Raw genomic sequence first — 26761 nt, 5'->3', positions numbered from 1 at the left:
CTCCTTGACCTTACAAGTAGCGACCACCTCCCCGTCCTTCTCACCATAATGGCTGCTCATCACCCGCCTCCGGCTACCTGCCCTGCACCCCCTCCCAAGGTAGTGTATGAGTACCGTCGCGCCAACTGGTTTGCCTACCGGGAATCCATCGCCACCCAGGACAAATGGCACCCCACTGTCCCACCCTCCCTCTGTGGGCTGTCCTCCTCCACAAATCTCACCGCCTCTATTGCTCCTTCCTACGCATTTGTGACAGGGATACACTCCAACGCCACTAACAAATGCAGCGACACGTACAGAACCTCATTACAGCAAAAAAATGCCAGCAGATTTGACTGCTCTCTTCAGACACTGCCTGACCTCTAGTCAGTTCCAGTGGGAAAATGAGTTTTATGAGCAGGTTGATGGTGTGGTCATGGGTAACCCACTGAGTCCCACGATCGCAAATTTTTACATGGAAATATTCGAACAATTAGCTCTGGAAAAAATGAATAAGGAACTATGTCGATGGTATCGATACGTGGATGATACATTTGTGGTTTGGTCACATGGCAAGAAAGCTCTAGAGGAATTCTTTTGTTATTTAAATAGTATAAATCCAAAAATCCAGTTTACCATGGAAATGGAGAAAGAGAATGTAATATCCTTCTTGGATGCCTTCGTTTGAGACAGACTGATGGCAGCTTTCAGAAGGTTACACATACCGACCGATACTTGCATAAGGATTCCAATCATCATCCACAACAGAAAAGCGGTGTAATTAAAAGTCTAGTGGACAGAGCTAAAAGTATTTGTATCCCGGAACACCTGGACGTTGAGTTAAAACATCTAAAGCAGGCTTTTGAGAGGAATGGATACTCTAGTAAGGAAATAAATAGAGTTTTGCGACCGAATAACAGGAGTCCTAAGGACAACGATAGGACACAGTGATGGAAGAACACGATTTCTCTACCATTCATCAAAAAAGTAACGGATCAAATCGGCAAGATTTTAAGGAAACATGACGTTCGACCGATTTTCAGACCAACTAAGAAAATAGGCCAAGCACTTCGTTCTGTTAAGGATAAACGTCCCCCTCTGTCTGCAAGTGGTGTATACAAGATTCCGTGTACGTGTGGTAAGATCTACATTGGAACTACAAAGAGAAGTGTGAATACACAGTTGAAGGAACAAAAAGTCTTTGCCGACTAAGGAGAACAGACAAATCAGCCGTGGCGGAACATGCTCTTCAACAGGTGATAATGTAGTGAAATTTTCGGAAACTGAAGTTTTATGTACTATGACGAAAGTAGTATATCTATGTTCGTTCTGGAACACTTTGAAGACGTATATATGCAGCGATTACGCGTACGTTACGGCACCGTACCCACCTGAGTCATCGCCCTCTGGGCGTTGCGCAAGGTCGGGGCAGCCGTCCAGATGAGTCGGTTACGTACACACACACACACACACATATATATATATATATATATATATATATATATATAGTTTACAATTACAGTTTTCTTTGTGATCAAACATACTTTGATTTGTTTCTTTAAAGGATAAGAGAAATAAAAGAGGAAAACACAAAAATAGTTTCAAGGGAGAATGTTTATTTACTCAGTTGATATGAACATATAACATTTCTACTTTGTGCTAAGCAATAATTGCAGCTTCTCGGAGTTCTTCCTCTATTGAAATAATTTCATTGTTGTGTGAGTTGTTGCCAGCAGTTTTTGATGCAAGGAGAAAACTAGACGTTCAACAAGTTCGTTTGGGTTATTCCAGTGAATGTAGTCAACATGTGATTTTTTTGAGTAGTCTTTCCAGTCAATTACTTCTTCTTCTATGTTTCCTCCAGGTGCAGAGGGTATTCCCTTTCCTGTAAGTATTTCACTTATGACTTTCGCTGCTTTACCAATTTTATATTCCTCGACACTGTCATCATCATCATCATCATCATCACTACCATCGTCCTCGTTGCCATTATTATCCTCTTCATGGTCTTCTTCTGCAGATGTCAGGCAAGCCTTTGCTGCTGCTACTGCTGCAGTACGACCTTTTGCAGCCTGAAGTATTCCAATTAATGGTTTTATGATACGTGTATACTTACATCCTTTGTTTGCATTTACAGGCTTGAAGGAGAGGTATTGTTGTCTAAAGGCATTGGTTGCCTTCAGAATTATTGCATAATTTTGAAGATCACGGTTCGTGTAATTCTTAGGCTTGATTTTGAACAATAAATTGTATAACCCTCTAGTTCCAGGATATCTTACGTTGTGAATTATTAAATCATTTTCATCAACATGCACTGGTGAGTTTCCAATCATCCATCCACTTGATAACGGTTCAAATCTGATGCCGTAGACGGTGTCACGGGTTTTGTCTATAGGTTTATTAACATACGAAGCTGACAGTCGACCAGCAGCTTCTGCTATACGTGGCTCTTCTGATTTTCTGCTATTTTTAATTTCTTTCTTCATATCAACAATGCCATCATATTTTTCTTTAATGTCACAGCTGTTGATATTGTCTTGGCATCTAGCTGCAGTAGATTTCTTTCAGAAATCGATAAATCAGTTCTTTTAGTGGTTGTGAAATGGGTTTAAATGTTTTTTCTAGCACAGATTTGGTTTCAGTTTCTCTTTTATGGAGAGATAGCATCTTTCTTCGGATATTCTGTCGAGCTTTAGCAATCTGATTTTTAAGATTAATGTTTCGTTTAATCGAATCTTGAAGCATGTTTTTAGCTCAAAACTGTCCACTCACTATCTGAACTAAATCTAAGTAGGCATCTCAATTTATAACCCTGATTCCTTACTTCCTTCTCCTTCACTTAGAGGTTTCAAGCATGTGTTTATCACATGCTGCTTATGCACATCGCCGAGGATTGGTGAGATAATTTTACACATCTCTTCTATACGTCGCTTGAATCTAAGATTGTCAATGACTGCCTGTTGCCAACAAACATCTATGCGAGCTTCTCTGTACACCGAAAAACCCCAATCATTTAAAATATGCGCTGTGGTACATTTTCATTTGGAAAGTACACTTCCTTTTTTCTCACCTAATCCATTTCCTTTTTTTTTTAGGTCTTTAATGCTAGCGCATAAGATGTGCTGGCATCTGTCAGGAATCTGAGGAGCATGGTGGTGGTGATGATAATGATGATGAGAAATAATAATCTGTAATGATCAAGCTGTTGCTTTAAATACAGATATAATTATCAAAGTTTACACGATAACGACCATTATTTAATTCAACATCTTTGCTAATAACAAGAAAATCGTGGACAGTCCCATTCCATGCTCGTTTACACATTTCGAGAAATTTATTGAATGTCATGTCAGGATTAACGTGATCACTGAAGACATGATTTAAATTACACTCATCTTGCTTAAAGAGAACAATAACGTTAGCATTGTCTCTGATTAACTGTTTAGGAATTTTGCTGTGTGTCTGGCAAAAATAGAAACTGTCTATACTGTAATGGCGACCCATCGAAAAGTAAGCTTTCATGTGATCTTGTTTGTCACAGGCAATGTCGTCGAAATTAAAAACTGAAAGTGGTCGGGCTTGATCTGGTGGTATTACATCTTCCTTACTGGGAAATGTAAAGTAGCCAATATCATGTAGGTTTTTAAAAATTTCTTCCAAATATTTATATTTGTATTGTTGTAGCGATTTGGAAAATATGTAGACGTTTTGAAATTTGAGACCATTTTCGTGAATTAGGAGATTAACAATCACATTTGTTTCTCCACAGTTGGAAGGACCTGCAATAATACATCTAATCGTATCAGGAAATAGGTCACCGTGTCTACGATCTTGCCTTTGTAGTTCATTTCTGTGTTCAGCAATAGGTTTGATAGGAAGTAGAAGTGCATGTTTCCTGAATTGCATCTTTAACTACACAAAGGACTTTTCATGTCTTACAGTTACTATTATAATAGAGCACTCTAGGTGACAAGGTTAGCACTCGCGCAATGATTGTGGTTATCACAAACTTAAAATTTTTTGTCAGATGCGGGATTGGAACCATCTCTCCCTCTCTCGGGAAGCAGAGCTTAAATCTAGCGCCTTAGACCACTTTTTTTTGCATTTTGTTCGTTATGGTTCGTTGTATTTCGTCGTAGCGGACGTCACATGACATCCGTTGAAGCTCGCTGTTGATCGTTTCACTCGGTTTTTTAATACAGAGGCCAGCAAGCTCTCTGACCGAACACGGTGTTTTTCTAACTCTGTTCTTTATTACAGAGGGCAGCTAACCCTCTGACCGAACACGCTGAGTTACCGTGCGGGCAAAAGAGAGATAATCGCTCCGCCAATCTGACAAATGTGTTACAATTACTATTAAAAAGAGCATTCTGGGTGGCAAAGACAAGTCTTTAGGCCGGCCGCTGGTGGCCGAGCGGTTCTGGCGCTACAGTCTGGAACCGCGCGACCGCTACGGTCGCAGGTTCGAATCCTGCCTCGGGCATGGATGTGTGTGTTGTCCTTAGGTTAGTTAGGTTTAAGTAGTTCTAAGTTCTAGGGGACTTATGACCTCAGCAGTTGAGTCCCATAGTGCTCAGAGCCATTTGAACCATTTTTGAACAAGTCTTTAGTTAACACTCGAGCTATCAAGAAGCATCACAACAACAACAACAACAACAACAATATGAGGAGGAGGAGGACAAAAAAGCGTGGTGGTTCCCTTCTTAGCCGCATCGTTAATAAACTACCTGTCGAACTTCATATACCTGGATACTCCTACTGTGGTCCTGGCACAAAGTTAGAGGAAAGACTCAAAAGAGGTGATGCCGGTATCAATCCACTAGATGAGGCGTGTAAAGAACATGACATAGCTTATGCAACTCATCCAGACAGTTTACCTGACAGACATCGAGCAGACAGAAAAGCGTGGAACAGAGTAAAAGAAAGAGACGCTAATTTGAAGGAAAAGTTAGCTGCTTTAGCAGCGACTGGAGCAATGAAAATTAAAGTTAAAATGAGAATGGATTCGAAGAAAATTTCAGGACGAAATAAAGGTGGTAATATACTGAACATAGTAATTAAAAAAGTTCGAAGTGGTCTTAAGTACTTGAAGTCTGATGACTGTTGTGAAAGCGGCTCGTAAAATTGCTTCACAGGTTGCTCCGACGAAAGCTACGGGGAAATTACTCGACAGAGAACGTGTAATACCTGTTCCCAAAACAGGTGGAATAATACCTCTAATTCCAACATTTGCTGCTCTATCAGCGCTTGGAGGACTAGCCGGTGGCGCTGCCGGAATTGCTAAAGCTGTAAATGATGCAAAAAGTGCTCGGAAAGAGTTTGCTGAGATGCAAAGGCATAATCAAGTACTCGAGGCGATTGCCTTGCGGGAAAGGAAAGGTCTATATTTAGGACGCTATAAGAAAAAATGGTTTAGGACTGTATCTAACAAGTGTAAATGAAACGAAAAATATGTTTCGCTAAGCAACATTCGTACAAGACCGCTTACCAGCATTGCTTTATATCACTATGCTGAAAAGCTAAAGATAGCTCACTTTAGAGGTGTCTTTATGAGAGATACTTTACCTTCTAGACCTAACAGATATGAGCGTGCTATTGTTAATCTTCAGACTGATGATGAAGCTGGTTCGCATTGGGTTGCTTACAAAAAAAAAAAGGTAATATTGTCTACTATTTCGATAGCTTTGGTAATTTACCACCTCCTCCAGAAATAGTAAGATATTTGAAAAATTATGTAATACAATATAATTATAATACGTTTGAATCATTTAACAGAGACGTGGTCATTTGTGTTTAAAGCTTCTGATTTCTAAAATAAAATAACCCATCTCGCAATGAATAGTTGCAGTCTCACAATGGACATTGAGCACGGCGTAACGTTAAGCTTGACAGGCAAAGAATCGTATTTAACTACCGTCTTCAGTCCTGCATTAAATTTATCACAACATGTTTACGAAATTGCTCTACTAAATCTCTTTTTACATTACACCGGCAAATAATAACTTCTACTTCTAAAACTACATAGGTGATCTAGAAATTTTGGATAAAGTTAGCTTGAAGCATGGAATATATGAACTCGATGATATTTTTACAGCGTTGTCAAGAGAAATTGCTGCATACAATTTGAAAAATGTCAATGACAATTCAACGAAAAAGAAAAGGATTGGAGTATTGGTAAAAATTAGCTACAATAAAACACTAGGTCGATATCAAATAATAAGGACAATGTGGCTATAGATTTCAAAATCTCTCATAACATAGGTTCAATTTTAGGTTTTACAGAAACTGTGATTGTTAAAGATACCTTGAAGACTGCAGAACATCCAGTTAATATTCAGAATGTTAACGTCTTATGCGTTAACTGTAACATCTCAGGTGGATCATTTCACAATGGTGAACCTACACACAATTTGCATCAGTTTTGGCCCACAGTTCCACCGGGATATAAGATTGTGGAAAAATACGGTAAAAAATGCGTATTTTATACAATCAAGATGTTCCATTAGCCAAAGACACCAGATGCATTGACACTGTAAAGTATAACAAGAAACGAAAAGCAAAGAAAAGGAAAGTGAAAAATGTTTTAACTCCTCATAATAGACAAATACTATCATCACTAGGATAAAGAGTGCTATAAGTACAGACACCATCCTCTGCTAGCTCTCATTCGAGTGTTTTTTACTTACACAGTGAACAACAATAACAGACTTGGCAAGATATTTAAGAAGGATGTTGAATGTAAGAGAAAAAATACTCATCGACGACTCTGTTACTCGCCTTCAGTATCTTAAGTATAAATCTTTTGGTCAACCAGTTTTTGCTTCAAACGATTCCATATCAATTGTTATACAAAATGAAAACACTTACCTGTTACCTTCTGAGAGCTGGTTGTATATTGAAGGACGGCTTCTTAATGCAGATGGACAAGGAAAAGCTAGCGATATTGAGTTAACTAAAAACTGTGCACTTTACCTGTTTTCATACATTCAGTACCGTCTCAACAACCAAATTATCGATCATGTGCGTAATCCAGGAATTGCAACATTAATGAAAGGATATGTTTCGATTTCACCTGGTGAAGCTAACGCTTTGCAAAATGCTGGCTGGGCCACAAGAGATGATTTGAAAATAAGAAAAAGTCGATGATGATGGACGTTTCAATTTTTGCATCCCGCTGAAAATGATATTGGGCTTTGCAGAGGATTATAAAAAGATTATTTTAAATGCTCGTCATGAACTGGTGCTGATTCTTAACAGACAAGATGTTAATTGTATTATCACAGATAAAGCAGATACCAAGTCAAAAATAGTGTTGGAGAAAATGAACTGGGAGGTGCCGCACGTTCAAGTGTCCGAAAGGCAACAAATATCACTATGGAATATTTTAAAAAATGATGACAGTCTAAGTCTGGCTTTTCGTCACTGGGATCTGATTGAGTGTTTTGCACCGGAAATTAGCTCATGGAAATGGCAAATTAAATTTAATACAGCTCTTGAAACAGCCAGGTATGTAATAATGGCTTTTCAGTCAAACAGAAATTCGATTACTACTGATTCAAGTGTATTTGGCAAAATAAACATATCAGATTTGAAGGTGTATTTAAATTCATCTAAATTCCCAGAGGAGAACTTTGCAGTTGATTTTGAAACGAAAGATACTGCACAAGCGTTTGAAATGTACGCTGATTTTCAGTCGCTGTATTATGGAGCGAGTGATATAAGAAGAAGAGGAAACCCACTCCCGAACCGTATTCAGTTTGAGAACTGTCCCATATTTTTCATTGACAGTTCACATCAAGATGAAATACTGAAATCTTCCATAGTTGACATGAAGATTGAAATAGAAACAAAAAAACCATTCCCAAAAAATACAATAGCTTACTGCCTGGTCATTCATGATACGATAACAGAAATGACTCCATCAACCAATCAAGTCACAAAGCGTACTCAGATATAAAAAACAGTGTTGAGTAAGACTTCCACTTCATTTTCTAACATTCTATCGCCTCAGTAGTTGAGGGAGACAGAAACAAAAGCAAAGGAAAATGAATAAAGTTATGATAGTTGATGCTAAATCAGACAAACATCCAGTGAGAGTGTTAGTTGCTAATTTAGGTGTTGGAAATGCATCTGTGCTACAAGCTGTGAACACCGAAGTCTCTTTCAGTGCATTACACACTTTATTTCACTCATTGCTACAAGAGAACAATGATTGTAAAACATTGGTGTTTTCAAAACATTTACAATGCCCAAATGTCCCAAGTATTCTGGAACAAATTCTATCTGAAGATATTGAAATGCTGCAATTGGAAGACTACAGATTGTACTGTAATGCTGATGCTGCTGCTGCTGCTGAAGATGATGATAATACTTACTTTTTCTTTGACTTGATTAAATCGAAAAATGTTTGTGAACTGCTTTGTGGAATTTATAAGAAATTTATAGAAGAAGAGTATAAAAATTTGAATGCTATTGACTATTACTTGTTTCGTAAACAATTGTTACCTTCTTTATGTGATATTTCACATAACTTCCATAGGTTACCACAAATGCTTCAGAATGATGTTTTTATTTCTAAGTATCAGTATTGTTGTAAGCATTATGATCTGAATGCACATTGTCAGTTTGATGGTCCACCTCCTATAAAGATGTATTGTAGAGATTGCTTACTGGAATTTTTAGATGAAATAAAATAAAATAAATCTATTACATATCTTTATTGTGGTACAATGTATGTATTATATTCATATAATTTTTCACACAATAAATCAGTTACAAAATACTTTTAATATTTTCACTTCTTCTACAGTAAAAATGCTAGTTATATACAATATTTAAAGTTCACACAATACAAAGAAAAATCATTGAGGTATGATTAACTGTTTCACCCACTTTTCTCTGCGCGTTACACGTTGTGATTCAGTCTGAAGTGCATACATTTTAGCTCAAAGACCAATAAATTCAGTCATAAGTTCACCATATAACTCGTCTTTCAATAATTTTACCACCTTTTTGTTAACAAGGGGAATGTTACATTTATTTTCTTCAGGAAACCCTGAAGTGTCAAATCATTTAGCTACATCAGTTCTGATGGTTTCATAAATATTTACAGTTTTAATGTGATAAATTAAGCTATCAGCGTCAGTATAACATAGTTTTACATGCTTTGCTGCAAACTTATTTAGTATATATCCATAGTGAAAGTCTAGAAGAAGTGTCTTTGAAATATCTAAAATTGCCATTCCAACTGCTAACGATTTATCAAACACTACATTAAATTTTTTCAATTCAGTACCAACTAAATTTTCTTTAAATGCAATGCTCCTTTTAAAATAAGGTCTTGCAATTAATGCTGATGCTCCATATCTGCCTTTCCAGGATGACGCTAGTCTTATATCAATCATTTTTCGTACATTCTACATGGCTTTACCGAAGACACTATTACTTATGAGTTTGAAGAAATTTTTTTCAAATTCATTGTTTGCCTTCATACGGTTCCCTGCATTAATGTTAATATACGGTTTCATCCATGACGCTTGTTTGAATGACAGTATTCTATGAAACTTTTTCAGTATCAGTTTATATTGCAAACACTGTTTTAGATTTCTGTAGTGTATTACATAATTCTTCTTATCATACAAAGTAGAAATTAATTTATTTGTTTTTGGAGCACTAAGTTTACTGCTGATGTGGCTAGTTGTTGGTACCTTTTTCTTAGGGCATAATGGTAAATCAGAATTTAGATCGTGAATACTTTCAGGATATTCAAGAGCTACTTCCAGTATGTACCCTGTATCTGAATCGTTATGTACATCTTCTATGACAAAACTTTCGACTCTCTCTGGAGAGAGCCATTCAAAATTGGATACAGGCAAATGTTGCAACATTGCCCATCTGTATAAACTGTTAACATGGAGATATGTGATATGAGATTCATCAATATTCTCATCGTAGCCTGACATCAACCTGTTGTTTGCAACTGCATGTCAACACAAACAGTGAACAATTCCACCTCTAATACCTCTCTCAATAAATTAAAGTTGCTCTATGTCAGTAATAAGCTGTAATTCTACTTTAGTAGTTTTCAGTAAAGCGTCCCATGCTAAATCAGGTGAGGTAATATAATGTGCTAGTTCATATGTATCACAGCAAAGACTGTGAAAGTTTTCAAACACATCAGCAAGAAGTAGAACATCAATTTTTAAATATAAATCGGAGTAGTCTCCAAGTGTCTTACAATTAAATGTATTCCAAACATTACACGCTCTTTGATACTCTGCATATGTTGCCGTTTCACCTGTTAAGAAACTTTTAAAATTTTCGATTGAGAGCAAACGATCTTCGTGTAAAACAGAGTTGTTATTCACATACTCATACGGACAAATCCCCTTCTGATTGACAAGACAGAATTCGTGATCGTTGGGAAAATATGACTTTATTATTGAGAATTGCTCTGGTTTGAGATATGATGCACATTTTTCAAGAGAAAACGTCAGGAAATTTTGTGAACCGATAAATCGGAAATTCATGTTGCAGACACGCTCTTTGTGGGTTGCTGGATTACTTTTAGTAAAAGCTTTGTATTTTTCCATATTCGAGGGTATAAGTGAAACACGACCTGGATTTAATTTAAATGTTCTATTATCATCACCGGTCTCCGTTTGTTCGCAAATGTTTGTGAACAAGAAATGTCCATCATAATTAGTCAGATTGTGGAATACAAAAGGCACTGTAAAGGAAGGTCTGTAGTTTACATTGCAGGCAGGATGAGCCGCACCTCGGTATTCACCGATGAAATGACAATGATCTCTGTGTTTAACACTGTCTTTCTCGAACGGTTTCTTGCAAATATGGCAAATCTTTGCCGATTGAAACACCGTTTCTTCCTCAGAGCTCATTTTTATTTGTTTATTTTGTGATAAAAGGAAGTCTTGCACAATCTCGGTGATTTCATAGAGCTGTTTTATAAACCATTCTATGCGTTCACTGCCTCTGTACGATTTAAACTGGGAATATCTCTGATCATAACTGCAGTGTATATAGTATGCAATACTAAAGGGTTTATGGATATGTACCGGATCGGAATATGAACCAGAGTCAGGATTACGACTGCTACCGGCAACTGGTTGCAAGATACATAAATAACAAATGGCATTTTCAGTTTATTTCGAAATTGTGTAAATTTAACAATCTAATTATTTTCATCAGGCATGATACTGGTGACTGGGTTAAACAGTGTGCAGTCAATTAAATGTAGATCTAATCTTTCCTGAGAATTAGAATAACAGAGACAGCGCTCACACAGAAAAATGGAATTATGGTTTGCAGTAATACTACTGCGTGCAAGTCTTGACAAGTTTTTTATATAATAGAAGTGGTATGTATCTGTACCAACAACCTGCAACATTAATAGATTTACATGTTTTTCGCGATGATACTTTGTTCCATGTAACGGTACTACTTGAAAATCTTTATGTCTTTCCGACGTCTTAGTCCTACTCCTTCGCCTCGTTCTTTCCGCCCTTCCTTCCTCCTCATCCTCCACATTTTCTTCTTTGCCTACTACCATCCACTCATTATCAGAATACATGATACCATACACATTAACTGAGACGGTTTCATTCTGCTTTTCGAATATGTGGACATGTTTCAGTTCTGTAGGAAACTGTATGAAACTCACATATGGGGAACCGGGCGACCGCTACGGTCGCAGGTTCGAATCCTGCCTCGGGCATGGATGTGTGTGATCTCCTTAGGTTAGTTAGGTTTAAGTTCTAAGTTCTAGGGGACTGATGACCACAGCGGTTAAGTCCCATAGTGCTCAGAGCCATTTGAACCATTTTTTTTGAACTCACATATGGGGAATAGGCAGATACACGATGTGCGTTTTTATTTACAGGATACAGGGCAGCAAGAATTGACCACTTGAAACAGGCATTGCCATTTGACTGAATGTTTATTACTCCATGTTTTATCAACAATCGCTTTTGGTAATTTTGTGTATAGTCCTGCATAGAAATCTTTATTGTCATTAACATTTACACGCAGTTTAATTATTTTTAGTAATGCCCAACCGGAATCTCTTGTTTGAAAACTCGCCAGTTTCTTTAATAATGTGTCTCTAACATTATTCGAATACCACTCATTGCTGATTTCGAACGAAAATAAATTTATATTCTTTGTATTAATGCTCATCTCTTGTACTTCACCTGATTTAGGCAAGAGAAACTCACAGACTAGTGAAAAATTAATTTTAAGAGCCATGTTGATTTTACACAGTCTGCTCTCAAAGACAGGGAAACAAGCATCCGAAAAGTATCCAGGATCCTTAAATCCAATTCTGGTAGGTATCCTATACATATCCGATTCTTAAAAGCACATTCGGTGGAAACACATTCTAAATCTTTGGTTTCCTGATTTAATTTAATGCGCTTTGGTGAAGGTGGTTCACCCATTATTCACTTACACTCTGTATCACAATATCATCAGTAGTAAATAAAAAATTTTTACAATTTGAATAAATGGAGAAAAAACCCCCTCCTCCTAGCCACGTTTTTAAACAAGCTGCTCCGTTCACAAATTCAAACCGGCAATGAATTGCGTTATTAGGACAAACTGTGTACGATACAAAAAGTATTTCTTTGATGTAACTGTCAACTGTTCTGTGTTGTATAATCATTCATATTTATCATACACTTCAAATGCAACGAAATGTTCACGTTAATTGAAAACCTCTTTCTTGGGCAATCGTACAATGTTAGCGTTTACTTCACAACACGCATTTGTATTATCACTAAAACCTGCTACTTTAATTGAGAATACTAATGTGTCGCGAGACACAAATTCTAACCCACATTTATCCTCTTTTTTTTTTTTTTAGTGAACGCAAATCAATTTCCTTAATTTCTCCATCTTTAGATATTTTGTGAATTGGAATGGACATTGTTAGTGCTATAATATTTATAAAATTAAAACAACATATGTTAGTAATTACAGGACATTCTCAAAATCTATCACATCCATGCTATTCTGCTTACCACGGTAGATCATCACGACGTGTCCAGAGTTCAAGAGTCCCAGTTCTTCCGTGAGGGCAGAAAAGCGCAACGGGAGGTAGCCCTATACCTTGACGTCTTTCAGGTAAACGAGAACTGCTGCTCCAAACTTGGTTGTTGTTCGTCTCGCACTCAAGACTGGGTATTTTTCACCTGGTTCTAGTGACGAGACCCGCTATGTTTGTTTCGAACTCCCGCCCCCGCCCAACTTCTTCAAGTTCTGTAACAATGAAGCATCCCTGTTCTTTTGAGTTATAGGAAATAATCAATAAACAAAACATGTATGATAGTTAATACTAACTGTGAATTATATATGTTCTACTTACATTTTGGTGAGAGATGCGTATGTGTATGCGTGTCCGAAGGCAGTGCGAAGCAACAGCAAACACCAGCAGCAGAAGAAGAGTGACCCGCGCTGAGCAGCGGCAACAGCAGCAGCTGTCGTGTCCTGACATAGGTGAGAGAGGGAGAAAAGGGGTTTTAAAAAGTTGTGTGGGGGCCATTGTTTTTCCCACTTAAAGCCAGTCTCCTGCAGGCGCCTGCCAATCACGGTTTGGTTAGATCCCCTCTACTGCTCCTAAGGCGGGGATGTTAATGCAGTTGCGCTAAGTCCGTATTTGGTATCAACATTGTTCAGCTGAAAGCTAAACGTAACTGCTCTGTCAAATAAGGCTTGCAACATTATTGTTATACGTCATTTAGCCACGCCCTCGGCCTCCTCGGAGTAGGGACTGCTAGGTTAACAATTTTTTGGCGTTGTCGCTCTCTTTCTACCCTTGTGAACCTACTGACGTTGCTGTTCTCAGGGCTGGTATCAAGCCGGCTTTATACGCTAATACGTGCCTGCTGGTTACAAAGTTCTACGGTGACAACCTACTGCAGAGTCTAGACGACATATGAGGTTACATGTTAATTCCTTGAAGAGTAACTAGCGCCCTGGGACCACATCTGGGGGCGTCTGCATTTTCGCAAGGCTCTCCCCTTACTGTTTACTTCATGTAACGATATCTCTCCTAGTTTCGTCTGCCCTCAGTATCGTCTCTGTTTCCGCGCCTTGGAGCGCGTGTCCTCCTTTCGCACAGCTTCACGATAACACTACAGTAGCAAGGAATAATCAACGTATTACACAGCACTCTCCCACAAATGGAGAGCTTCGAGGGCTCACACGGTCAGGTTTTATACTGTTCATATGAGTGCAAAAAATTTTGCATAGCGGGAGAGAGAGAGAGAGAGAGAGAGAGAGAGAGAGAGAGAGAGAGAGGGAGATATGACGCTACCTCCACTTGTTACTTACCGTACCTATAAAATGACATGTTTTCAGAGAACTTCTATCAGTGCACACAAATCTGTCGTGAAGACTGTTTTTTGTTGGTTCAGTTATATATACATTTTTTTTCCTGCTTGCAACTCAGTCAGCAAAGGATTTACAGGTAGGACTTTTTCCTATTTTCTCTACAATCTCAATATCATTTGTGTCATTGTGTTACAATCAACATTAAAAGATTTTTTGTTCTGCAGAATGAAAGCGCCTTTCTTAGATCTGCAAGGCTTCAAGGATGACTAATAGTTTCATCTCGAAACAAGCTGCTGCCATCCTCCTCGACGGTACACAAGTCATTCCGGAAGCGCATCTGACAATTGCACAGCTTATGTCATTTAACAGCTTATCAGAAAAAAAACCAAAAAATGAACTTGTGATTAACACACAATCACCACCACCAACAGTGGGGGATGGATGGAGTGCCGCTCCATACGGCGAAAAACACGTTGTGGAAACTTTGTAAATCGTGTGATTACATAATGGTAATGGGGCAAGAAAAAGTTGAATGGGCAGCGACTTTACTTGATGTAGAGCATGGGAGAGTACTAAATATGCAAACAATAGACTGTCCATCACTTAAACTTCTGAAAAAATAATATAATATTTCTACCCAACAGTGTTTATCAAAAACTACTGTGAGACTTATTATGAAATGGTATTTGGAAAATAAAAAAAATCCTCTAGAATACAGGTATCTGTTTCTTAATTTTATTCCTCTCTCACACCTCTCCTTTTTGACCTTTAACTCCACAGCTCATATAAGTAAACATTTTATCACAGTTCTCTCAGTCCAAAAGCATTTTATGTTAAATTAACAACAAGTTAAGGAGTAAGAGAGAGAGAGAGAGAGAGAGAGAGATGCAAGCTGCGATTACTAATGAACTTCATTGTCCTGCTCGTCGAGCGTATCCTAGACGAGCAGTTATCACAAAAGGACTTGATGACCTTTATCAAGCAGATTTACTTGACATGATTGCATATTCAAAATGGAATTCTGGATATAAATATTTATTAACAGTAATTGATGTTTATTTCAAATATGCATGGGTTGCTGCTCTGAAGACTAAAACTGGTGATGCAGTTGCAAATGCACTTAAAAATATATACACAAAAAGCAAGCGGGTTCCAGTCTAGTCCAGTCCAGTTCCGATCTAGGAAAAGAATTCTACAACACTAGTTTTAAGAAATTAATCCACCATCTCAGAATTAATCATTAATGAACCTTTTCAAATATGAAAGCTTCAGTAGTCGAACGCTTTAACAGAACTCTCAAAAACCTTATGTTCAGATAATTTACTTCTAAGGGTTCGTACATATGGATTGATACTGTACACGGATTAGTAAAGCAATATAATCACACAAAACGCAGGACAATTAAAACACAGCCAGTGGACGTAAAAGATAATGGTCTTCTCTCTACCATGTACAATAAAATCTAAATGATTGATCCACACCGGATCGAGATTCAAAATAGGTGATTATGTCAGAATTAGTAAACAGAAGGTGGTCTTTGACAAAGGATACACTGCAAATTGGTCCACGGAAATTTTCAGAATACGTAAAGTACAAGACCAATCCAAGACCGTATCTCTTCGAAGATTACAAGTCTCAGCCCATAGCTGGAGCTTTCTACGCTGCAGAGCTACAGAAAACTAAATATCCATCAACATATCTTGTTGAAAAAATCATAATCAAAAAAGGAAACAAAGCTTTGGTAAAATGGCTCGGATTCAGCAATTCACACAACAACTGGATTAATTTGAAGGGGGGAAAAAAAATCACAGCCATTGCTCAATTACAACATGTAGAATATGCTGTTTCACATGTGTTTATGTGTGTGTGTCTGTGTGTGTGTGTTATCCGTGATACTTAAACCGAACTTTGTTGGTGGTTGACTGTGTGTGTGTGTGTGTGTGTGTGTGTGTGTTTGTATGTGTGTGTGTGTGTGTGTGTGTGTGTGTCCTTTAAAGGCCTTTAAAGAGACAATTCAAAGTATATTTGATCACAAAGAAAACTGTAATTGTAAACATTATATATATATATATATATGTGTACGTAAACGACTCATCTGGACGGCTACCCCGACCTTGCGCAACGGCCAGAGGGCGATGACTCAGATGGGTACGGTGCCGTAGCGTACGCGTAATAGCTGCGTATATACGTCTTCAAAGTGTTCCAGAACGAACATAGACATATTGCTGACGAACTATTATCCACGGCTAAATAGAGAAGCCATCGAAATATATAAACATGGGGATAGTTTTTAAAGGAAAGGAGAAGTCATGAAACTCAGCGATATATGGACAGTGGCGCTACAGAATCGATGAGAAGTTTTTATCTTTGATGTACTATGATCGATAGTTACATTTTATCTTTTACAAGGTTTATCTCTGCTATCACGTGAAATCCAGACCACGTCCACTTCCCGCGGTATTTAGGCCGCTCTTCGACGTCCGACTCGTCAGTCGGCAAGACTCAGCACCTCCGAAGATGTCCAACGTAGCCTTGGACGAAACGTCAGGGATAGAAGAGTTCCATGGACCACGGCCATACAACCCGGAATAGTTTTCCATCTTACCCTTCAATGGGTCACCGTTACCCTACAAACCCACCTTGACCAGTTCCCAACTTGGTGTAACCAGTGGTTCCTTCGTATCAGTCCTTCCAATATCCAGGAAATCATCACAGGCCGCACCACCCACTCCTTCTGTCTACACGATTTCTACCTAACCATTTATGGTCGTCCCATCCAGTTCACCCCCACCCTGAGATACCTTGGCCTCACCCTCGATCGTCACCTCACCTGCACCCCTCATCTCCTGACCATCCAACAGAAAGCCCATTCCCGTGTCTGCCTCTTGAAACTCCTGTCTGGCCGGACATGGCAATTGCATCCATCCACCATCCTCCACACTTACAAATCCCTCATCCGTCCTATTCTCTGTTATGCCAATGTTGCTTGGATCTCCACCCCCCCGCCCCGCTTTTGTACAGTCCTCCAAATCCTAGAATGCTATGTGCTCCACCTTGCCTTCCATATCTGCCCTCCTTCCCCCATACGACTCCTGTATGACCTCATCCCCTTCACCCAACTCCTTCTTTTCCTCCAACATATCCGCATCCTTTACACTGTCCACAGGCTTGATCCCCCCCACCCACTGGTTTCCTCCTTCCTCTCCACCCCCCACCTGTCGCCACGCCTCTATCGCTGTCTCCCTCCCTCTCTCCACCTCCACACCTTCCATCTCGTTCATCAGGGCAATTTCCAGCAGCTCCCGCTCCCGGATGTTGAACTTTGCTGCGACATCTACCCCTCCTACCAACTGTAGCCTGGCCTTGTTCGCCCCTCCCTAAGGCACCCCTTTTTTCCACACCCTCCTTCTCCCAGAGCTTTTTTGCTCCTTCCCTCCCTGAGTGTCTGCACCTGCTCCTCGACTGTTTCCCTCCCATGTCCTTCCCTCCCCGGCCCCCTTTGGCACATCCCCCGCCCGTCTCTCCCCTCTCCCCCCTTACTTCCCTTCTCCCTCGTCTCCATCCCCCTGGCAGATCCTCACCGGTTGTTCATCGTCACTGGTGTACTACATCAGTGTTGTGTTTGGTGCTCTTCTCCCGTGATGTCATGAGCTGTTTGATTTTAATTGTGTGCTGCACTTGTACATAGTGTTACTGTCAGTGATTGTTAATGTGCTACGCCACCCATTGCTACTTTTATGCTCCGGCCATACTTCGCCATGTGCTTCTTTTAATCATCAGAGTGTGTGGTTTGTTGTGTACAGTTTGTAGCTTTTGATCACCATTTTACAGCCTCCCCCTTTTTTATGTTTTCTTCAATTATGTTCCCCTTTCATATGTCTGTTTCGCCGTATTTACTCCTTTCTGTTGTTTTTTACATGTCTCCGTGTTCTGTACTTACTGTCTGTCTCTCTGCTGAAGAGCAGCGCCTATGCTGCTGACAACCTGCCCCATATCGGGCATTGAAATACAATAAAGAAAAAAAATAGCAGCATTCAGAACCCCTACGACCATGTCTGGCGCCTTGGGCTCCTTTCCAAACTCCAGACCAATGTTATCTCCATCAATTTCGTCCATCTTCTTGCTTCCTTCCTCACCCATCGTCCATCCTATGTCACTACCCAGAATACCATCTTCCGTACTTTCTACCCCACCGGCTCCATCCTTTCCCCTCCCCTCTCCTCTCCTTTATCTCCTGTATACTGCTGATATGCTGAAACCTCCCCTGCCTGTTCATCTCCTCCAATTTGCTGATGACACCGCTTTCGTGGCTCCATCTTCTTGCTTCCTTCCTCTCCCATCGTCCATCCTATGTCACTACCCAGAATACCATCTCCCGTACTTTCTACCCCACCGGCTCTGTCCTTTCCCCTCCCCTCCCCTCTTCTCTATCTCCTGTATACTGCTGATATGCCGAAACCTCCCCTGCCTGTTCATCTCCTCCAGTTTGCTGATGACACCGCTTTCGTGGCTCTTTATCCTACCCTTCAAAGGTCCAGACATGCCCTTCAAACCCACCTCAACCAATTCACTGCCTGGTGCAACCAGTGGCTCCTTCACATGATAGGTCATACCACCTGCTCCTTCCGACTCCAAGATTTTTATCTCACCATTTATGGTTGTCCTATCAACCTCACTCCTACCCTGAAATACCTTGGCCTCAATCTTGACCGTCACCTTGTCTGGACTCCCCATCTCCTTATAATCCAACAAAAAGCCCACAATAAACTCCACCTCATGAAACTCCTGATCAGCTGGACATGAGGACTGCATCCTTCCACCATCCTCAACACCTACAAATCCTTGATCTGTCCCATCCTTTGATCTGCCGGCGTCGCTTGGATTTCCGCCCCTCCCAGATTTTATAAGGCTCTCCAAGTCATAGAGCTCCATGCAGTCTGTCTCGCATTCCATATCCGCCTTCCGTCCCCCATGTGCATCCTCTACAACCTTATCCTGGTCCCCCATCTACTTCTTTTCCTCAAACACATCCGCACTCTGTACATTGTCTGCCAAATCGATCCCCCCACCCCCTGGTGTCCTCCTTCCTCTCCACCCCCAGCCTGTTGCGCGCCTTTACCGTTGTATCCCGCCCTCTCTCTATCTCCAGACCCTCCACCTCCTTTCCCTACGCAACTTTCAGCGCCTACCAATCCCAGATGATGAGCTTTGCTCTATCCACCCCTCCTACCAACTCTAACCCTACCTTCCACCTCCTCCTCCTCAGGGCTCCCTCTCCACCCCTCTTCCCTTTCCCTGACCTTTTCGACCTTCTACGCCCCCCTCCCTTTCCTGCATCCTCTTCTGTGTCTCTGCTTTCCCTCCTGCCTAGTCTTACCTCTTAATATCCCAACGCGACTGCCTCCTGCCTCTTGGTGCGCCCCTACCCTTTATTTCTATTTCTCACATGCCCTCCAGCGCCCTCCCCAATTGCAGCTTCTCCTCCCATCTTTTTACCTCCGCTCAGGTGTCCTGTCCCCTGGCAGGTCCCTAAATGGTTCAAAAGGCTCTGAACACCATGGGACTTAACAGCTGTGGTCATCAGTCTCCTAGAACTTAGAACTACTTAAACCTAACTAACCTAAGGACATCACACACATCCATACCCGAGGTCGTAGCAGTCACGCGGTTCCGGACTGCGCGCCTAGAACCGCGAGACCACCACGGCCGCAGGTCCCTACCGGCAGTCTGTATTCCTCCACGTGTGCTCCATCACTTGCAGTGGCTTTTTAAATATCCCTCGATTTGTGTGTTTTTATTCTATGGCCGACCACCGCGCAGTGCCTGCCACCACCTGGTGCCTGCTGCTGCCTGGTGCCTCCTACCACCCGGTGCCTGGCGCTTCCCCGTGCCTGCCGCCGCCCGGTGCCTGCCGCCACCTGGTGCCTGCCACTGCCCAGTGCCTGTCGCTGCCTGGTGCCTGCTACGAACCGGTGCCTGGCTCTGCCCCGTGCCTGCAGCTGCCTGGTGCCTGCCGTCACCTGGTGCCTGCCGCTGCCCAGTTTCTGCCACCACCCAGTGCCTGCCGCCGCCCAGTGCCTGCCACTGCCCAGGGACTGAGACCACATGGTGCCTGCCGGCGCCCCGTGCCTGTCGCTGCCTGATTCCCGCTAAAACCTGGAGCCTGGAAGGGCCCTGTGCTTGCCGCCGCACGGGTCCTGCCGCTACCTGGTGCCTGCTGCCGCCCAGTACCTGCCACTGCCCAGTGCCTGCCGCCGCCCAGTACCTGGCACCGCCCAGTGCCTGCCGCCACCTGGTGCCTTCCACTGCCCAGTGCCTGTCCCTGTCTGGAGCCTCCTACCAACTGGTGCCTGGCACTGCCCCATGCCTGCAGCTGCCCGGTGCCTGCCGGCACATGGTGACTGCCGCTGCCCAGTGCCTGTAGCTGCCTGGTGCCTGCTACCAACTGGTGCCTGGCACTGCCCCGTGCTTCCGCCCCCAGTGCCTGCCACCACCTAGAGCCTGCCACCGCCCAGTGCCTGCCACCTCCCAGTGCCTGCCACCGCACAGTGCCTCCCACTGTCCAGTGCCTGCCGCCACCTTGTGCCTGCTGCTGCCCAGTGCCTTTCGCTGCCTGGTGCCTGCTACCACCTGGGGCCTGGCGCTGCCACGTGCCTGCCGCCGCCCGGTGCCTGCTGCCACCTGGTGCTTCCCGCTGTCCAGTACCTGCCACCGCCCAGTGCCTGCCGCTGCCCAGTGCCTGCCGCCACCTGGTCCCTTCCACTGCTCAGTGTCTGTTCCTGTCTGGAGCCTCCTACCAACCGGTGCCTGGCGCTGCCCTGTGCCTGCAGCCGCCCGGTGTCTGCCGGCACATGGTGACTGCCGCCACCCAGTGCCTGTAGTTGCCTGGTGCCTGCTACCAACTGGTGCCTGGCACTGCCCCGTTTTTCCGCCCCCCAGTGCTTGCCACCACCTAGAGCCTGCGCCGCCCAGTGCCTGCCACCTCCCAGTGCCTGCCACCTCACAGTGCCTCTCACTGTCCAGTGCCTGTCGCCGCATTGTGCCTGCCGCTGCCCAGTGCCTTTCGCTGCCTGGTGCCTGCTACCACCTGGGGCCTGGCGCTGCCACGTGCCTGCCGCCGCCCGGTGCCTGCTGCCACCTGGTGCTTCCCACTGTCCAGTACCTGCCACTGCCTAGTGCCTGCCGCCGTCCAGTGCCTGCCACCACCCAGTGGCTGCTGCCGCCCGGTGCTTGCCTCCACCTGGTGCCTGCCACCGCCCAGTGCCTGCCCCCGCCCAATGCTTGCCGCCACCTGGTGCCTGCCACTGCCCAGTGCCTGTCGCTGCCTGGTGCCTGCTACGAACCAGTGCCTGGCCCTGCCTCGTGCCTGCGGCCACCTCATGGCTACCGCCACCTGGTGCCTGCCGCCGCCCAGTTCCTGCCACCGCCCAGTGCCTGCCGCCGCCCAGTGCCTGCCACTGCCCAGGGCCTGAGACCATATGGTGCCTGCCGGCGCCCCGTTCCTGTCGCTGCTTGGTTCCCTCTAAAACCTGGAGCCTGGCGGGGCCCTGTGCCTGCCACCGCACGGGTCCTGCCGACACCTGGTGCCTGCCGCCGCCCAGTACCTGGCACCGCCCAGTGCCTGCGCCACATGGTGCCTTCCACTGCCCAGTGCCTGTCCCTGTCTGGAGCCTCCTACCAACCAGTGCCTGGCGCTGCCCCGTGCCTGCAGCTGCTCAGTGCCTGCCACCTCACAGTGCCTCCCACTGTCCAGTGCCTGCCGCCACCTTGTGCCTGCCGCTGCCCAGTGCCTTTCGCTGCCTGGTGCCTGCTACCATCTGGGGCCTGGCGCTGCCACGTGCCTGCCGCCACCCGGTGCCTGCTGCCACCTGGTGCTTCCCACTGTCCAGTACCTGCCACCGCCCAGTGCCTGCCGCCGTCCAGTGCCTGCCACCACCCAGTGCCTGCCGCCACCTGGTGCCTGCCGCTGCACAGTGCCAGTTGCTGCCTTGTGCCTGCTACCACCCGGTGCCTGGCGCTGTCCCGTGCCTGCTGCCGCAAGGTGTTTGCCACCACCTGGTGCCTGCCGCTGCCCAGTGCCTGTCACTGCCAGGTGCCTGCTACCTCCCGGTGCCTGGTGCTGCCCCATGCCTGCAGCCGCCAGGTGCCTGCCGCCACCTGGTGCTTCCCGCTGTCCTGCACCTGCCACCACCCAGTGCCTGCCGCTGCCTGGTGCCTGCCGCCACCTGGTGCCTGCCACCGCCTAGTGCCTGCCACCGCCCAATGCCTGCCGCCAACTGGTGCCTGCCGCTGCGTAGTGCCAGTCGCTGTCTTGTGCCTGCTACCACCCGGTGCCTGGCGCTGCCTCGTACTTGCCGCCGCATAGGTGCCTGCCACCACCTGGTGCCTGCCGCTGCCCAGTACCTGTCACTGCCCGGTGCCTGCTACCACCTGGTGCCTGGCGCTGCCCCGTGCCTGCTTCCACGTGGTGCTTGCTGCCACCTGGTGCCTGCCGCTGCCCAGTGCCTGTCACTACCTGGTGCCTGCTACCACCCAGTACCTGACATTGCCCCGTGCCTACCACCACCCAGTGCCTGCCACCGCCCAGTGCCTGCCGGCACCTGGTGCCTCCCGCTGCACAGTGCCTGTCACTGCCTTGTGCCTGCTACGACCCGGTGCCTGGCGCTGCCCGTGAATGACCCGCCCGTTGCCTAACGCCAACTGGTGCCTGCCGCCGCCCAGTGCCTGCTACCGCCCAGTATCTGCCGCTGCCAGGTGCCTGCCGCCGCCTGGAGTCTGCTACCACCTGTTGTTTGTCGCTGCCTGGTGCCTGCTACTGCCCAGTGCCTGCCGCCACCTGGTGCTTCCCACTGTCCAGTACTTGCCACCACCCTGTACCTGCCACCACCCGGTGCCTGCCGCCACCTGGTGCCTGCCACCGCCTAGTGCCTGCCACCGCCCAATGCCTGCCGCCACCTGGTGCCTGCCGCTGCGTAGTGCCAGTCGCTGCCTTGTGCCTGCTACCACCCGGTGCCTTTCGCTGCCCTGTGCTTGCTGCCGCAAAGGTGCCTGCCACCACCTGGTGCCTGCCGCTGCCCAGTACCTGTCACTGCCCGGTGCCTGCTACCACCTGGTGCCTGGCGCTGCCCCGTGCCTGCTTCCACGTGGTGCCTGCTGCCACCTGGTGCCTGCCGCTGCCCAGTGCCTGTCACTACCTGGTGCCTGCTACCACCCAGTACCTGGCATTGCCCCGTGCCTACCACCACCCAGTGCCTGCCAGCGCTTGTCGGTTGTTCAGTTTTGGAGAACGCCTTATGTCCTTTTTGGAGAGAGAATAACGACATGAGCCGGCCGGTGTGGCCGTGCGGTTCTAAGCGCTTCAGTTTGGAACCGCGTGACCGCTACGGTCGCAGGTTCGAATCCTGCCTCGGGCATGGATGTGTGTGATGTCCTTAGGTTAGTTAGGTTTAAGTAGTTCTAAGTTCTAGGGGACTGATGGCCTGAGAAGTTAAGTCCCATAGTGCTCAGAGCCATTTTTTGAATAACGACATGTATTCCTTCCCCTTGTATCTATCAAGAGGTTGTTTAATCCATGCAACACAGAGTAGCGTCACTGAAAAGAGGTGGGTCAACACAGCAAATACGAGAACCATGTTGTTCTTAAGGGTGTGGGGCTAACTCCGTTTGTTCACGTCCCTGGATAGCGTAACTTTCGATATGTTATTCGTTGATTTCACCATAAAACTAACATGAAAATTCAATAATTTGCTCTATATGTGATGCCTGTGATCATTTAGAAATCCTATGGAGGTGGCTGATGTTAAGTATGCACAATAAAAGTCCTTTTTTATTTATTGGGATTTCATTCCCCCTTCCCCCTCCTCCCCCCATGTGGGCGGGAGGTGGGCTGGCAGAATTAAAAACACTCTTCAACCAGAAGTACTTAAGGCTAATTTACATGCTAAAACGAAAAACAAGAAGACATATGTATTATGTATTTCAATCATTTGAAAAGGTGACGTGAATGGGAGAAATATAAATAAAATTATGCGGTGTTCACGAACTGGTTAAAAACAGCGATAAAAATGTGGGCAGACAGCACAGTTAAAAACACTTGAGAAACACTTGAAGAACACTAAACAGTTGAGAAAACACTTGGAAAACACTGATCACAACAGAAGAGTCAACGACCATTATAAACGGAACATTGATCACTTTCACTGAAACTGGAAAAGCACCTGCCCTGGGACTGTAGATTTTAGATGAAAAGAAGGGTCTATATGGAGGCAGATAATTGAGTGGTGGTGATGAGGACTGAGGACTGGTAAGAGGTGGTGACGAGACAGAGGTGGCTGTGGGAGACAAGGAGGGAGGGGTAAATCGTGTTGGAATCTATAGACTGGAGAGGAGAAGGGGATGGGTGTGACAGGTATTGGGAAAAGGAAGAGGTATAGTATTAGGAGAGGAAGAGGAGGAGGAAGCCTTTGGGCGGGGGGGGGGGGGGGGAGAGGATATGGTGGACTCAGAGTTGATAGGAGGCGTATATGTTGGGATGGAATTTATGGTACAAGAGAGAGAGACGGTTGAAATTTCTTTGGGAGAGGATGTGGAAGGTGTTCTGGTGAAGATTTGGTGGGATGAGTAGGTAGAGGTATAGTAGCACACCAGGACTGGAAAGGAGCGGGAACACAATAGGATTGCTGAAGTCGAGTTTATGGATGGTCTAGGTTATTTGGAGGTGTTCAATGTGAGTGAGGAGAGGTGGGGATTTGATGAGTTGGTAAAGGATTCTTGTGGAAGAAGGCAAGCGGTTGCAGAAAATGAGACGGAGAGCATGGCATTCGACGATATGGATGGACTTATAGAACTGAATTTAAGGGGGGCTGGATATCCATGCAACACTTGCATGGCAAAGGATGGGGTGAATCAGGGATTTTTACATGTGGACAGTGGAGGGATATAGCCCCATGTTCAGTCAGTTAGTAGTTTTAGTCTATTGTTAGTTTTCTGTTGGATTGTTAGCATGTGAGGTTTCATGTTAGTTGCTGGTCGAAGGGGTTAGTTAGTGTGTTAGTTGGCTGGATGGGACACTCGTAAATGGTGAGGTAGAAGTTGTGGATACAGAAAGTGCATGTGGTGCGTCGTATAATCATTGCCTTGGTTTTTGAGGAGTTACGCCACTAGGTAAACTGATAGAGGTGGATTTGGAGGGAAGAGGCGGTTTTGGTACATTGGCAGTCAGAAAGAAATAAAGAAGAGGAGAGAAAAGGAACCTTGGGGCACTTTTACAGTGGATCTGGTGGAGAGATTGGTATTGTTGAGGATGACATAGGATGGACAACTGGAGAGGAAGGATGCAATACGTCGGACATAGTTGATTGGAAGTGAATCAGTCTGGAGTTTGAAAAGGAGACCAGAATGCCATAAAAGGTCATATGCCTTCTCTGTGTCAATGTAGACAAAGATGATGGATACATAGTTGTTGACCTGTTGGGAGAGGAGATGGGTGAGGTGCAGGAGTTGATCATCCGCAGAAGCCACACAGGGTAACGGGAAGCGGATGGTGTTGGTGCAGATGATGGTGGTTGTGTCGGGAGAGGATAGATCATAAAAGTCCCGTGGCATGATGTGAGATTCAGATGGCTGTGTCGTCTAGGTGTGAGATAGTGTCCACGTCACATGCACTGTCCAACAGATCGCTGATCATCAACGCTGTAGCTCACACACTTCCGGCAGCATCTCTTTGTATAGAGAAATGGAGTGCAGCAAGTGTGAGTGAACCATATGTGACGCTATGCAGCAGGTAGAGCTTTCACATGTCATTCCTTCTAGCCTCTGCTCGTATTCTCGAGGCACAGCATTCATACTCCCCCCTCCAGCTGGAGCTACCAACCTGTGCTGTGTTTCTGGGCGATCTTACAGTCATATATCACTATTTGGTGCTGCACTCAGTTGGTAGTGGCACAGACCATTATTCTGGTAGAAACTATCATGCTTTCCCATCATAAGTATTTGTCACATTTTGATGGGTGCGATTCGAGATGTCAATAAGTATAAGCATGTTTCATTATCAAATGTTGCTGCTACACGCCTAGTTTGTATAGGGTCAAGAGTTTGATGGCTCTGTGATGTTGGTTACGTTATTGCCGATAAATAACCATAGTCCAAGTGAAACTTCCTGACAGACTGTGTGCCGGACCGATACTAGAACTCGGGACCTTTGCCTTTCGCGGGCAAGTGCTGTATCAACTGAGCTACCCAAGCACAACTCACGCCCCATCCTCACAGCTTTACTTCTGCCAGTACCTCGTCTCCTACCTTCCAGGTCCCGAGTTCGAGTCTCGGTCCGGCACACAGTTTTAATCTGCCAGGAAGTTTCATATCAGCGCACACTCCGCTGCAAAGTGAAAATCTCAGCCGGCCGGTGTGGCCAAGCGGTTCTAGGCGCTACAGT

General features: G+C 44.7%; 2 protein-coding genes across 2 annotated transcripts; both read left to right on the top strand.

The window, feature by feature from the left end:
• The first annotated feature begins 20129 nt into the window (after positions 1-20129).
• Positions 20130-23002, top strand: LOC126248389 (neurogenic locus notch homolog protein 4-like). The gene is made up of 4 exons (XM_049949340.1): positions 20130-20283; positions 20328-20725; positions 20810-22621; positions 22694-23002. Exons 1-4 carry the CDS (start codon positions 20130-20132, stop codon positions 23000-23002), a joined length of 2673 nt encoding a protein of 890 aa, XP_049805297.1.
• On the top strand, positions 23003-23653 carry LOC126248385 (keratin-associated protein 4-7-like). The gene has a single exon (XM_049949326.1). The coding sequence runs from the start codon at positions 23003-23005 to the stop codon at positions 23651-23653; it is 651 nt and encodes a 216-aa protein (XP_049805283.1).
• The last annotated feature ends 3108 nt before the right edge of the window (positions 23654-26761 follow it).

The sequence above is a fragment of the Schistocerca nitens genome, chromosome 3, assembly GCF_023898315.1.
Source record: "Schistocerca nitens isolate TAMUIC-IGC-003100 chromosome 3, iqSchNite1.1, whole genome shotgun sequence".
NCBI classification, from domain to species: Eukaryota; Metazoa; Arthropoda; class Insecta; order Orthoptera; family Acrididae; genus Schistocerca; species Schistocerca nitens.
Note: the sequence above shows the minus strand (reverse complement) of the source record. Positions and strands in the feature narration are given on the sequence as shown.